Raw genomic sequence first — 15,642 nt, 5'->3', positions numbered from 1 at the left:
TTTAGCTTGCGATAACCGGCCTTCTGTAAGAACCCTTTACTTCGCTTCCCGTCCCCATTCACTCTTAAGCTGCTTTAAAAACCTCGGAGTTTGACAAACAAGGGATTTATAATGCGTAACGGACTAAAAAATGGTTCCGAAGCCCATCGCCTTAGATTTAGGGGACAATATTGTAATATCTTTGAATCGAAAATCATCGTGCCCGAAAAGCTATCGATTTTTTTTTGCTATAGATATGAATCGGTGAAAGTTATACTTTCTACGGCTGATGATAAAAAGCTAAACTATTCTCAACTGCCAATAGATCAATCAACGGCAGCCATTACGTATTAAGTATGCGAGTGACAATGGCCGAGGGAACTGAGAAACCGCACAGTTTTTTTTACAAGCTACGCCACATGCAAACAATATTGAAAATTATTTCCCTCTTAATTAGTTAGGGCATTTGCATAAACAAGCGTTGGTATCCCATACTAGGACGATCATTATAATAATTGTGCGTTTTTTTCTCGCGAAAAACTTATGCGGTGTAACGGTTAGCCGGGCGATACGATCAGGCATCCGCCGATAAATCGATAAACAAGTCGCGCGACTGTGACGAGTTTCCCAACTACCCGCAAATTATTATAATCAGACTGCTACTGTTTTCACACTGCTTTGCATACGCCCCTAATAGTCGACCTTTGTTTGCCTAGTAAAAACTGTGATGAAATCAACCTTAGTACCCTGACTTAAAAAAATTTATTAATAAAATTGTTCAAAAGACGCAACTAGTGCTACGAACTATGTAGAATCGGATCACTACATAAATAAATGTTATTGCTGATTAAATGATCTTCATGTCACGAAAAGATATATTTTTTATTACGGTATACCTAGTAACCGTGTATTAAATGGCTTTGCTTCAAACGTATCAAAATATAATGTTTGAAGTACTAGTGTATACCTAGTTCACAGCCCTATTGCCTAGTCTCATGGGTATTTTCGAGTATCAGATCGTCGGTCGATACAACAGAATTAATTACTTAATGCCGATGCGTGCACCGCATAGGTACAATTGCAAACGCAATGCCTATATTACCTTTTTTGTGCACAAAAGATAATATTTTGAAAGCTTATCGCATATCTGTGCGCATGAAACGTAACGCTATTTAACACTTTCGCATGAAAAAATATATTGAACGCAAAAAAACATCAGATAAGGTAAATGTACTCTCAAAATACACACTCGCTTACTTTTTAACAGATAATAAAAATTCTATAAACGCCATTGCGTGCATCAAAAGGGAATCGTTATTCTGAATTTGAATCCACCGCTTCCTTCACGAAACCATTGTAATTGCATTGTGTGTTTTAAAAGAGTATTTTATTTGTATATGTGTAAGTAAAAGTTGGTGTTTTATGTTTTTTTTATACATTACATTTAGCACTTCGTTTTTCACGAAATAAACTTTACTCTTTGCAATTGTGCCCTTTATTAATTGCTTTCATCGAATGTTTAGAGTACCTACTTTTCTTAAAGATGATAAGTTAGCATTTATAGCATATCACAGCTTATAAAGACAATGTCTTTTTTATCTAACACTGTCTAGTTTTAGATATTTTACAAAATGACTGTCCTTCCAATCCTTAACCATTACTTGTATAATCCAATTCACACGCATCGTTTTGTCATTATTCTTGTTGGTGTGTGTTTGTGTTCATGTGTGTGCACGCGCATGTTTCCGTCATTTCCTTGCGCGGGAGTTGATGGCAATGATTGCTCACGCGTTTCGCATCGTTCGCCCCCACCCTAGGATAACTCGTTCTCAGACAATTTACATATACACCGTATCCAAGGGTATTTTTTGTACACGATAATCTAGCTGTCTTTGACCGGTATGCTACAATGAGTCGAACGACATAAACTAATTTATTTTGTAACTCTAACGTCTCTGTCATACCTCTCATTGGTTCTTTGTTATACAGCAGTAACGTCCATTCAATGATGGAAAAAGTTTACAACTTCCGCTAGTAAAGTGTTTATTATTAAAGCAACATCATGATACGCCTAATATTTAGCGAGAGTCAATTAATATACGTATAATATGTCGATCAAGAAACACTGAATATAAAACTCTCCTTTTAATGGAATCGAATCCGTATGACTCTTAGTAAAGCCACGACTTAATTTAAATGCTTTCAGTGGCTGCACAGTAATCGATATTAATTTATTTAAAATTCCACTTTGCGTTTATACATTGACAGTGTGGAACGGGGAAAAAAATAAAAACATTTCAAAGCCAACCGTCACCGTGCGTGCACCAGGCGTGTCGCTCTGCGCCAATGCTTCCCCATTGTTTATCCCACGATTAATACCAATTCAAATACTAACTCGCACTCGAAAATTAAGCTCGAGTGGTACTACAGCACCCTTTGTTTTAGGCACAATACACGTACTTAGTGGGACGTTGCAAAAACTGCGGATTGTGCAAAAATTTAAAGGAAAATTGTAAAACCTATTTAAAAGTGTTTAAGGTTTATAACAATAATACAATAACAATAAATCGGCATTTATTGTTATTGTATCGTATTGGCCGGACTGCCACGCAGAGGTCCCAGGTTCGATTCCCGGGCTGGGAGAAATATTTGAATAGCCTACGTTTATTTTTCTTGTGAGTTTGGGTGTAATTTATGGTTGTCTATGTATGTGTCCATGGCACCCGCAATACCCTGTATTCCCGATTCCCGAGTGCGGGGCTATGTTGAGTGTGTGCGTTATTAATATTAATAATAATTTGAATTTATTTTCGATGGTTTTCAGCATTGAAAGAACTTTTTATTAGTATATGTGGTTTTTGATCCAGTGATATAGAGTAAACATCTAACGTGATCCATTATAAACCAACTTTCAATTACAATGATACTATAATGTACATACATATTACCAGTAGCATTTAGTAGGAGTACAGCTCCTTGTGAAACATTCAACTAGGGAAGTACTGCCACCATGTTAGCATTACTGCGTTCCGGTTTTGAAGGTAAGGGTGCTGATGTAGTTACAGGCACATGGGACTTGTCAACTTATGTCTGAGTGACGGACGCAGTGTCCCTCAGATCTTTGTGATTTTATGCTCTGAGTGGCACTACATCTGTTATGGACAGGCGTGTCGCTTACCACCAGGCGCATGTCTTGTTGGTCCCGTCACTTGATATCGTTAACGAAAAATACCTACGGAGATTTAAGTTTAATCGTTATAAAACTTGTATTAACGACTAAAACATTCCCTGAATCAATAAGGCAAAACCACAAAAATCGTCATGCTAATGAAGAAACCACCAAACACAGAATCAATATTAGACGCGGCATCATCTCATGTCCCTAATGTTCATTTGCATTCTTGCCAAGTATATTAATTAAGTGCAAATTCGTCAAATGACGCTAAACATTATGTTTTCTAATTGTTTCATAATTAACTAGTCTTTCCGCTTCTGTTGCTTCAAAAACGTTAAAAAATATCTTCAAAACAATATTCATTAGAGGTCTTATTGCGCAATTGTCTTTGAAGTAAAAGTTCTTTGAGATTGAAACGTAGTAAACATTTACTTTATATAAAGTTTTAGTTTAGCGGACTTTGCTTTATTTTGAGTGTTTTCTAATAATATACTAAAAATTTACATGTGCTTGAAGTTATCATTTCAGTAAATTTTAATTTCAACGTCAAAGTAAAATCATGTAATGAAGTATTATTTCTCTAAGATCTCCTCGAAAAGTTCAAACTATTCGTGGTCGTGCAAAATTTGCTAAGTGTGGATTAAAAATGGGGTGCTGTACAGCTCTTCAGGTTGCGCTGGCGCAGCTGACGGCAGCTTTTTAGCGTTCAGCAATTACCCGCCCCATTGTACCTTTATTAAAGCCACCGCGATTGTTATCAGTGGACTTTCTCATCGAACAAGAGACACTTCACATTTTAGTTTCCTAAACTATAGAATGTGGAGCACTAGGGTTATTGCCTCGTTAGAATTACAGGCATAGTATAAATGTAATGCAAACTTTTATTATGGCATGTTCGTTACGCACTTACGTAGATTTCGAGAAATTTTTATATTTTTTTGTTTTCATAAATCTCTCATGAAGAAGTTCAATTTGAGCACAACAAAGTGACAAACCAAGTAACAAGCTGTCGTAATCAAAATAAACTGAATAGCTAATTTAAATTTTAAAAAATTTACATGCTTTTGGTTGCTTATTTTGACTGCAGTTTTAACTCCATTTTTTGTTGTTTTTTTTAAACGTTGTTATTTGTGTTATGAAGGATTTATGTAAATTTCTACAATCGTTTGTTATTTATGTATTTTGCGTGTCAAATAAAGCAGATTTTGTTTTCCTTATTTGTATTTAAAAGAAAAAATTCAGTGATAAATCCCTGGGCGTTGTCGGTGAGGGTGTTCAAGTGGTGGATCAAGTTGGAACAGCCAAAAACTGGCCCTGCCTTAGCCTTGAATGGCTAAGCCCTCTGGACACGAGCAAATAGCTGACGTGGCCCGCGGGCAGGCGCGCCCTGCATACACAATGTGCGCACTTTGCACAGGGATGTCATGGGCACGCCTTCTTCGACTTAAAATTCTTTCCAAAAACAAGATTTGTACCACTAAGGAATCCTTTCTAACGAATACTGTTTGACTTACAAAATTGGACTGAATTTTAAATTATTTCACTATGAAATTGATTTGAAAATATATTATACCTATTCCAAAAATTACTATAGATTCAATGAATGAATAAATTAGAGAGTGAATGAAATATTCTTTACATAAAAAAGTAACTTAAGTATAAAACTAGTAACTATTTGAATTATTGACAACAAAATTTGCAGGAAAAACCAGCAACCATAAGAAGATGTGAATTCATATTGTGATACACGATTACATATACCTTCTGTTATCAAGTCATCAAAAACACGCACAATAGACAGATTGGTTAGACTTTTGCAAAATGTGCCACCTAAATTTTGATCTTCGGTGCCATTTTTATTATTGGAATCGTTATAACACAAGTATAGTTTGCCCAAATTTTCAATATTCAACAGAATTTTTCGTTTCGAAACTTGAAAATACTTTTAAAAATAAAGCAATGACCTATTTATTTATTTATTTTAACTGCCTACGGGGCTGAACGGTTACCATGCCGAACTGCGACGCAGAGGTCCCAAGTTCGATTCCATAAATATTTGTATGGCCTACATTTATTTCTCTCGTGAGTTTGGGTGTAATTTGTGGTTGTCTACGTCTGTGTCCATGGCACCCGCGACACAGGGTTTCCCTAGTGCGGGGCTATGTTGAGTGTGTGCGTTATTATTATTATTATTATTATTATTATAATTATTATTATTATTATTATTATTATTATTGTATTTATTTTAAACTCTCTCGCCTCTCCCAAGGCCTAAAAGATTAATTTTGAATTTTTAAATGGGAGAGGCGGTATTTCCCGGCAATGGCACAGTCAGCCGGGGCCAGGGACTCAGGTCCAAGAATCGGCGAAAAATTATTATTATTATTATTATTATAATTTTAGTGTATGCGTAATTACATATTCATGTACATTCATTATACATATTCATTCTCTTTTAACTTTTCACAACGTTCATTCTGAAAACTACTAAACTTTTTATTAACAACATGTCGCCTCTATAGACGGCTATATTCGGGTCAGTAATGGAGTATTTCGTATTTGCTTCATTTTTTATTTTTTGCCGCTTCGATTACGCGAACGCGATCTCCTCATCATTCTGGCGAAATTCGGGAGCATCTCGACGTCGGCCGTTGATATTAATTATTGATTGACGATAAAGCATGCGTAAATATTGCCGGTGTTATAAAGATCTATTACGTCAATATTGTGTAGCGCTTGACAGAAACACTTTCGATTTGTACTTTTTAAAACATAGAATGTTATTCGTGTGTCGTTTCGTAAATTTTAATTCTATGCTTGTGAATTATCTGTACTATAAAAACTTGCAAGTTGGCGTGTAAATCGTTTTGAAACCGTAATGTTCAATTCCTACAACCGTGTAGCATTTAATACAACCGCGACACTCAAATTGAATTTATACGCTTATTTCAAGTAATGGATTACCTAATGATTACCTACAACTATTTCCTAATTCTGTCGCCCCATATGGTAATCCTGCCAAATAGGTAAAGATCCAACGTGTAAGCATAGCGTCCATTATTAATTGCACTTCTCAGGTGGTCGGATTATCCTTATTAGGCCGCCGCAAAACGAGACGACGTGCATTTCCTCACGCGACAGATCTTCTCTATTGCTAAGCGTATTAATAACATGAAATAATCAATTAATTCTCCCTATACGAGAATATAATGTTAGGGAGAAAACGTCTATCTGTATATTGACATTACACCAAATTTATTAATTTTTAATTTTGCCGTCATATATAATTTGTAATTTTTGCAACAAATTTATTTAAGGCATTATTTATGTCTTGGTACTACAACTAGCGTATAAAAACCTCTGTTAAGCATGTAAGAAATAGGTATTCAAAATATAATTTCTATGACCTCCCTACACTAGATAGGTAATTCAACTTATAAGGGACAACAAATCTATTTAGCCGAATGGTTTCGACAGCATACATTGTCGCATAAATGAGCGTGTAATTTCAATCTCATAGACAAACAGCATTGTTACTTTGAACTCTATTAACTATTTACTAAAGTTTTCGATTTCGCCGGATTAACCAATACGTAGGTTATTACCACTATAGTACGTTAGGTTATTACGAAATTTGAAATTGTGTAACGGAAATTAAAAATTAAATTACGTTGTGGGTATGGTGGTGGCGCGGATCACGGACGATGGCGGCGGCGGCGGCGGCGCGGGCACAGCGTTTCTCGAGGAATATAATTACGCAGAGCAGCGCGCCGCCAGATTATCAGAAGCAAGTGCGTTCGATAACGCATGCGCTCGAACGCGTGTTATTAAATTTATTCCTTTTTCGCCAGAATCTGCATAATGAGCGGGGCAAAAAACCAAGTAATCGCTAGAGTGTACGTCGTCTTCCCTTGGTGAAAGGTGGAAACCTTTGTCTGATGTATGTTACGTGCAAGTATGATGAATATTTAAGAAATACATTCCATTATTATTTCTATATTTATTATGGAAACTTCAGACGATTATGAGCGATTATTTCTTGTCAAAGCGTAGCATCGCTTTTAAAAAGCACCAGAGCTAGTTGAGTGCGTTTATTGTTTAATATGCCCACACCTTGTAGGCCTGCGGCCGCCGCCGATCCTCGCGACTGTATCGTTTCTACAAACATACTAAGCGCAGTCCTGGAGTCACTTAATTAAAAAATAGACCAGACTGTGGACATCTTTTATAAATTATTTAGCTTTATATACTAACTCGAAGGTAATATCTTCCCAAAATGCACAGCAATTGTGACAATAAAAATTCAGTGCACATAATACCTCGGTATAATACCGAGGTGCATAATCCAAGTTACGTATTTTCGGTAAAAGTGCACTGCACTTATGCGAGGCAAATATTAATTATATTTAATGTTGGCAGTCCGCGCATGTGCAGCCGTGGGCTACCGAAATTCCTCATCCCCACGCTCGCGCTCCTTATCCAAGTGTTATCTCAATGATGCCTTGTACCACAGAAAAGTATTCCATAATATACAATATTGTCAAAATTCAGTCGCTGGTAAAGTGTAAGGTATTAATATTATTAACATTTTCTTACAAAATCTTATCTCACGGATGTCACTGTGACTCGTAATGTTGAAGCTCATTATTCGAAGCAATTTCTTGTGTTCGTGAGAAATTGGCGTTGTAACAGGATCGGGAGCAGGGTAAAAAAGTTCCGCGCGTGTCGTCGGCCGGCCAGCAAGTAGCCAGTAATTTATGGTTAGTTTTTGGCTGCGCCTGTGCAATGCAGCCTCGCGGCTTTTCGCGGCGCTCCGCGTCCTCCACCTGCCCCGCGGCCCCGGTCACAGACCCTACATCACTCCGTCAATCTCCACTACTTATCCGTCCGCGTCGATCCCTACATTAATCATTTTCCTCCCAAAAAGAACGAGCTGCAATAAAGATCCTATCTTGTGGCCGAGGAACCTGGGTGCGCGCGATCGCCACGCTTTCGAAACTTTGAAATTGACAACTATTGCAACCAATAGTTATTATAGCATTGTATTATTGACTATAAACAGGTTCATTGTTCCGCCAAAATTAATCTCGGGGCTTAGCTGTCTGACAAAGGCAGCGCGCCTGCGCGTACAGTGGCTGTTACAGAACACATTATAATTACCTTTTTAAATAGTTTTTTTAGAGTACATATTAAAACGTCAATGTAAATAACTTGTTAGCCGCAATCTCATTTCTGGGCGATTGGATATTACAATAGTGTACGTGATTTGGAAAATGTAACGGTGTCGCCGCTTTATCCGCGAGATGGAGCCCATTATCGGCGGCACTGGGCGAACCGTGCGCGGGCGCAGCGCGTGCCGGCTCCCGTCAAATAGCTCTACATGCGCTCTATCGATTTGTTAATCGAAAAAAAGATGGGCCCAATCTAATCTCGACAGATAGAGTTAAACATTGTTGTATTTTGAATCGAAAGTGTATTTAGTTTTTGTTGTAGATCTACGTAGTTTGAATTGCAGACGCGGTTACAATAGTTCGTTTGAATTTTAAAATTAATGCTGAGAGCTTGTTTTTATGACTTCGTTAAAATGTGATGGGTTAATATTACTATGTGGTATTTAGTGTTTTTTAATTTTAAGCATACCCACTTCCCATATTATCCGTTTTACAGTGTAGACCCTCTAGCCGACCTTTTGGTTATGAGTAATATATTCTGAGTATAGGTTAAAGATGAAATTGGCGCAAAACGTCATTCACTAATGATGCATGCAATCGAAAGTTATTATTAACTTTACGGCACAGAAATTAAAATTTAAGTTTGTTTAACACTTTTCTGCGCACTTATCTACTTAGAACCAGGTCGGTTAGGGGGTTAGATATCTTAGGGCATCTACTGTACATAGAGTGAAAATTATAATAATAATTAGGCCTTGGGAGAGGCGAGAGTCTAAAATAGATATAATAATAATACTAATAATAATAACAGTAGAGCACACACTCAACATAGTCCCGCACTAGGGAAACCCTGTGTCGCGGGTGCTAGAGGGACACACATAGACAACCACAAATTATACCCAAACTAACGAGAGAAATAAATGTAGGCCATACAAATATTTCTCCCGGCCTGGGAATCGAACCTGGGACCTCTGCGTGACAGTTCGGCATGGTAACAGTTCGACCTGCACAGGTACATAGGCCAAACTAAGAACAAGTTGTATATAAGTACACGTTGTTCACTCTCTCCAGGATTAATAAATAATTTTATTATATTGTCTCATCGTCTCGGAAAATTATCCAAAAACGTTTCAAATCTATCAATAACATGTAGTAATAGCGTTAGGTGGGTCATAGCTACTCTCTATAAGCGCGTAATTAGGTTCGCGCCAAGTAATGTGGCGGCCGCGGCGCAAATTGGTACACGGAATATTTCACCTGCACGTACGTGTGTAATTGCACGGATTTTATTTATCTACTACTCAAGCTGTATCGAGTTTTTTGTCGAGAACGGCACGCGCCGCTTTCTACATAGGTACCTAAGATGTAATTGTGCTTAAGTTAGGTTTTTTATTCTCGTTTCAAAACGCCTAAGTTATCATTGTTGGGCGATGGTCCGGATGATGGGAAAAGTTATACAGATGACTATTGTAATTTAACACGTATTAATACATAATATTTTCTAATAACACTTATAAAAGTCGAATTCTTTGGTTTCGCATAGAAAATTAAACAATTTACTTTGTCCTATGCCCACTGTTTCCCATGTCTAAGAACTGTTTTTGTTTTGTTCTATGTGGTCAGTAATGTATATTATCTATCTATCTATTTTTCGGATGTAAATCGTGTATGTTTGTTTTTTCGAACAAACTAACATTTCGGGGCATTTGCAGATCCCATGGTCATGGCCGTGCCAAAAAACTTAGATCCGGAAAATAGTTTCATTTCCTACACTTACAATTTTTTTTTTAGTGTCAGTAAAGCACTTACGAAATACTTCGTCCAGGGAAGTACTGCCTCCTTACGCATTTCAGCCGCCAAGCAGTAAAGTGAACATTGCTGTGTTCCGGTTTTGAAGGTTAAGGGTGTTGGTGAAATTACAGCAACATGGGACTTGTCAACTTATATCTTAGGGCGACGGGCACAGTGGCTGTGCACCCTCAGGTCTATGCGATTTAAAGCTCTGATAGGCACTGCAACGGTTATGGACAGGCGTGTAGCTTATCGTCACGCGCACGACTTATTCGTCCCGTCACTTGATACTATAAAAAAATTTAATATATATGTTCTAATACTGCCTCTGTGGCCGAACGGTTACCATGCCGGACTGCCACGCAGAGGTCCCAGGTTCGATTCCCGGGCCGGGAGAAATGTTTGTATGTCCTACATTTATTTCTCTCGTGAGTTTGGGTGTAATTTGTGGTTGTCTATGTGTGTGTCCATGGCACCCGCGACACAGGGTTTCCCTAGTTGAGTGTGTGCGTTATTTAAAAAAATAATAATAATTTTAGAGCAGCGCTGGTACTTTGCAGGGTGGGCATGCTACTCTATAGGGAGGTCGTCGATTCGCCCTATACATACGGCGACGTATATCTATGACTTTGATTTCCAACTTACGTACATTTGTGTATATTAAAGAGAAAATACCTCTCGCTAACAGTGAAGGTAAACATCGTGATGAAACCTGCATGTCGAAGAACGTTCACAACCTTTCTAAAACGTGTGAAGTCAAACCAGCATTTGGCCATCGTGGCCGACCATGGCCTAAACCAACGTTATATATTAGTAGCAGTAGAGCTCCTTGTGAAAGAGTTTATCCAGGGAACGGCAAGTACTCCACCTTACCTATTTCTACCGCCAAGTAGTAATGTGAGCATTATTGCCTTCTGGTTTTGAAGGGTAAAAGGTGCTGGTGAAATGACAGGCACATGGGACTTGTCAATTTATGTCTCACGGTGACGGGCGCAGTGGCACCCCAATCTATCGAGGTAAATGTTCTTTGTACTCAATTATGGAAATGCTACTTTTTTGAATCTTAATCGCATATTTCGTAACGTGATGGGAACTATACAGAGCATTGAACATTGGTTTGTTTGAAAAAACAAATATACAATAGTTTTATTTACAATGTGTACCAATTGCGACAACCTAATTAGATATATACTTAATTTTGTTATATCATTCTATCCGATGACTATCTATTATTCAAAGTAGTAAATAATGCGTGTATAATCATAATCGATAAAGTAAACAATTTCTAAATATTGCTCGATGTAAAATCATTTTTAATTTGAGACAATGTTCTTTACTTTCACGTACCTATGGATCTATCAACTTAATGAACGAAAGCAGTAATGTGAGCATTAATGCGTTCCGGTTTGGAAGGGTAAGGGTGCTGGTGAAATTACAGGTCCATGGGACTTGTCAACTTATGTCTCAGATTGACGGACGCAGTGGCAGAGACCCTAAGATCTTTGCGATTTAAAGCTCTGACTGGCACTGAAACTGCTATGGATGGGCTTATCGCTTACCACCAACCACACAACTTGATCGTCCCATCACTTAGGCTATTATAAAATTTTTTTTTTTAAATTTCAAAAATGTTATTTTTTACATTGATTTAAACTTTCACAATTTTCCCACATTATTTGATTTTAAAATCGGGATATAAGCGTGTATTTATATTTGACCTGGACATTTCGGACATGTTGCAACGTCTATGGTCTCAAAGGGAGTCAAAAAAGGAAAGGGTCCCATCGAGACCATGGATGCTGCAAAATATCCTAAACATCGGGATATAATATGTTTATGCACGATTAAGTCGCTATTTTAAAATCGAATCATGTTACTCTTTGTTTTTCGTCATTTTATTACTGGGGGCGCGACGTAGAGACGTGCAGTCATTTGTTTTCTAAAACGTACCAATTGAAAGATTTACCCAACACTAAATACTTTTACACAGTATGTGCATATATAGTAACGTGTTCATGTTAGACGAGTATCAAAATGCACACGTGTAAGCGTTTCAAAATCCGCTAGAAGTTGCATTAAAAACAAAATCCAATCACAGCATATCACAACATACGCGTTCGAGGTCGATATCGCCAATAGGTAATACACGTTATCGCATGGAACAATAATCCACGATAATGGATTAACTCAGCCGGCGAATATTTATAAACACCGCTATCGACTTAATCGGGAAAAGTAATCGATTAGAGTGACACGAATCGAATAGAAGCACGTAATGCTGTCAAGCTGGCTGATAATAGAAATAGTTGTAGTCAATCTTAAGTTGATAGATCCACGTTACGTAAAAAGTAACGGACATTGTCACAAATTAAAAATGAGTTTACATTGAGAAATATTTAGAAATTGTTTACTTTGTCGATTATGATTATACATGCATTATTTACTTCTTTGAATAATAAGATAGTCATCGGATAGAATGATATAACAAAATTAAGTATATATCAAATTATGTTGTCGCAATTGGTACACATTGTAAATAAAACTATTGTATATTTGTTTTTTCAAACAAACCAATGTTCAATGCTCCTTATAGTTACCATCACAGCACGAAATATGCGAAAAAAGTGTAATTTCCATAATTGAGTTCAATGAACATGTACCTCGATAGATTGGGGTGCACGACAGGAGCCTGCCCGCACAACTTTTTTTTTGATACCAAGTGACGGGACGAACTAATCGTGCGCCTGGTGATAAGCGACACGTCTGTTCGTAACGCCACTGCGCCTGTCACCGTGAGACATAAATTGACAAGTTCCATGTGCCTGTCATTTCTCCAGCACCTTTACCCTTTAAAACCAGAAGGCAATAATGCTCACATTACCACTTGGTGGCAGAAATAGTTAATGTGAACATCCCTGGACGAACTCTTTCACAAGGGGTACTACTACTAAACCGTACGTAATCATTTCTTTACTATAAGTCTGGTGCACCCTGAACAATAACAGCGAGTACCTTTCGCCGTTTAGCAAGTCCTTTCACCACAATCACAAGTATTGTAGTATATATCATCGATACGATCAAAAGAAGAACAGTTACTTCAGTTAAATATAAAAAAATATATAGTATAGGAAAAAGAAACTAACGACATTAAAGGAATTCTTTGCTGGTGTTCGAAATAAATGTATTGATATATACTAGCAGCCTATGTCCATTTGAATGATAATTTCGCAAACGAGCAGGTGACCACGGACCGTGGAGTAACTTAACCGGAACAAGTTGTCCCCTCGCTTCAATGTTTCCGCTAACGCATCCGATTATGTAAAATATTATTATAAACAAGGAGCTAAACCATGATTCGATCGAAAGTGTTAATAACTAGTTTAGGAACCATTCATTTCATATTGGTTTTGTGAAGTCTCTACAACTACAAATAAAAATTCTTTAAAAACTTACTACGACCAAAGACAGATTTTTGCCAATCACTTCAGATTTACAAATACAAAAAAGTCACTGTTTGTTTAGCCATAAACGCGTGAGTAAAATAATTTTAATACGACACTTTTTAATTATTTCTTTCTTGCACAGAAAAATATTAGAAAACAATCATAAATAGTTTTCCGTAATGCCATATATATATAGATAGTTTCCAATGTTAAAAAGATTCATATTTTTAAAATTAAGAATTTAAGTAGTGTATAAACCATATACAAGATTCATATTCCTATTTAAGCATCCTTGCTGACATATTACTTATTTAATATAATGATACATTTGCCTCTAAAGTATATCTTAAAGTAACAATAATTATTGGTACTAATTGTCACGTTTATCAAGTAATCCCCGAGTACTAAATTAATTACGTTTTTATGATTTACGTTACGGATAAACATTTTATGAAGCAAATCATTTAAACCGCAGCCAAACCGGAGAGACCAGAAAAATTTGTTTTTAAAATGATAATTCCAATTATGCTATAATTAAGGTAAATTTTTGAACTAATTGCTTGATAAGGTCAACAATGTCAACAATTCATGTTTTATAGAAAACTTTTATTTTGCTTTAGTAAGAAGCAATTTCAATCTTTATTTGGTGGAAGTTACCACAATTAATTCTTTGGGTGTACCTAAATACTTGGAAATGTACTACGTCAATATCCCAGAAATTATTTAATAACACTAGTTAGGTATGTACAATTTTAAGTAAATTATTCTACTAAGTTCTGTGTTAAGCGGCTACTGCTTAAAATTACAATCATGTGTTTATTGTATTTTCAGTATTCCGTAAGCATCTAGTACTATGTTTTAAGCCGTATAATAAATTTATAATTTTTTATAAAAATGAAATCTTTTCTATTTAAATATTTTATTTCATTAATTTTGCAAATACGTTACACCAAAATACAATATGTTATACAACATTTTATATGCCATAAGTAGTCGGAAATAGAGGAACGTTCGCACTTTTAAAATGTTTTTAAAGAATTAATCGATTAGTAATCATATTAACTCGAGTACCTATATAGCCACACTTAACAAATCGTAACTGTAACTTTCCGATAAATACTCTTTATAATTTCAATGCAAATCCAACGTTATCAAGATGAACACGAAAACTTATTGTCTAAATGCATAATTAGGCGATGGTAACCAAAAACATTACCAATGACAAATACAAACAATATTATTGTTAGTTTAGTTCTATTGTAATAGTAATATAGGAGTCATTAAAGAAAGTTTTTAAATTTTTTTAAATGGAGTGAAATAGATAAGAGATTTATTACAATCAAGATTAGAATATATGTAATGTTTTTCAACAATTTCTAATGTACCAATTTAATATAGAACTCTACATTTTACTAAAATTGTATTCGACTCAAAACTTCAACGACCTTACCTGGACAAACAACTTGTAAAAGGATTGACTCTACTTAAAAAGTGTATTTCCACTTCTCCAAAACGTTCATGAAACAACTGAAGAAAAACTTACTTGTGAAAGATCGCTTGGTACCTCCGACTTGACGGTGTTGGCCGCAGCCCACGCCTCCGCAAACGTCTCCATTGCACTCTGGAAGTCCATTTTGCCAATTCACGACATCAACATGCCGAAAATTCACTCAACATGTGCTCGAATCGCGTCGGGCAGCGAGAAACGACACGTGTGTCCCGGCCGGCCGGCGGCGCGCTACTGCTGCTCGGCCCCGCCCAACGCACCGCCCGCACCGTGAAAAACCGATACCTCGCGAGCCTTCCCGTTTCAGCGCTTTTCTTTTTAAGCTGCTGTTTTAACGACTTTTTTTTTCAAAGCCCGGCCCACGGCTGGGCGGACTGAGATTATTTACACTTGTAATTCACGGGTCCCTCGCGGCTAATTTGCTGTTAGATCCGATCGCCTTGTTATGTTGATTGGATTAACAAGGCTTGTTATGATTTCAAGTTCTATTTCAGCTGTTTGTTCAAGTTCCGTTGCTTGCGATATTGTACTCTTTCAAATGAGGAATAATAGTTTTATTAAATGTACCATTGTACT

At 36.8% G+C, this 15,642-nt stretch overlaps 1 protein-coding gene across 1 annotated transcript in view; it reads right to left on the bottom strand.

Annotated features, from left to right (window-relative positions):
- The window catches only part of LOC113230058, a 93,025-nt gene extending 77,734 nt beyond the window's left edge, over nt 1-15,291 (bottom strand). Inside the window, exon 1 of the mRNA XM_026463785.1 lies at nt 15,103-15,291. Within this exon, the coding sequence (XP_026319570.1) occupies nt 15,103-15,192 (90 nt within the window). The 5' untranslated portion in view covers nt 15,193-15,291. The remainder of the gene's footprint in view (nt 1-15,102) is intronic.
- Between the last annotated feature and the right edge of the window lie 351 nt (nt 15,292-15,642).

Source organism: Hyposmocoma kahamanoa, unplaced genomic scaffold (assembly GCF_003589595.1).
Source record: "Hyposmocoma kahamanoa isolate Upper Pololo Valley unplaced genomic scaffold, ASM358959v1 63, whole genome shotgun sequence".
Lineage (NCBI taxonomy): Eukaryota > Metazoa > Arthropoda > Insecta > Lepidoptera > Cosmopterigidae > Hyposmocoma > Hyposmocoma kahamanoa.
Note: the sequence above shows the minus strand (reverse complement) of the source record. Positions and strands in the feature narration are given on the sequence as shown.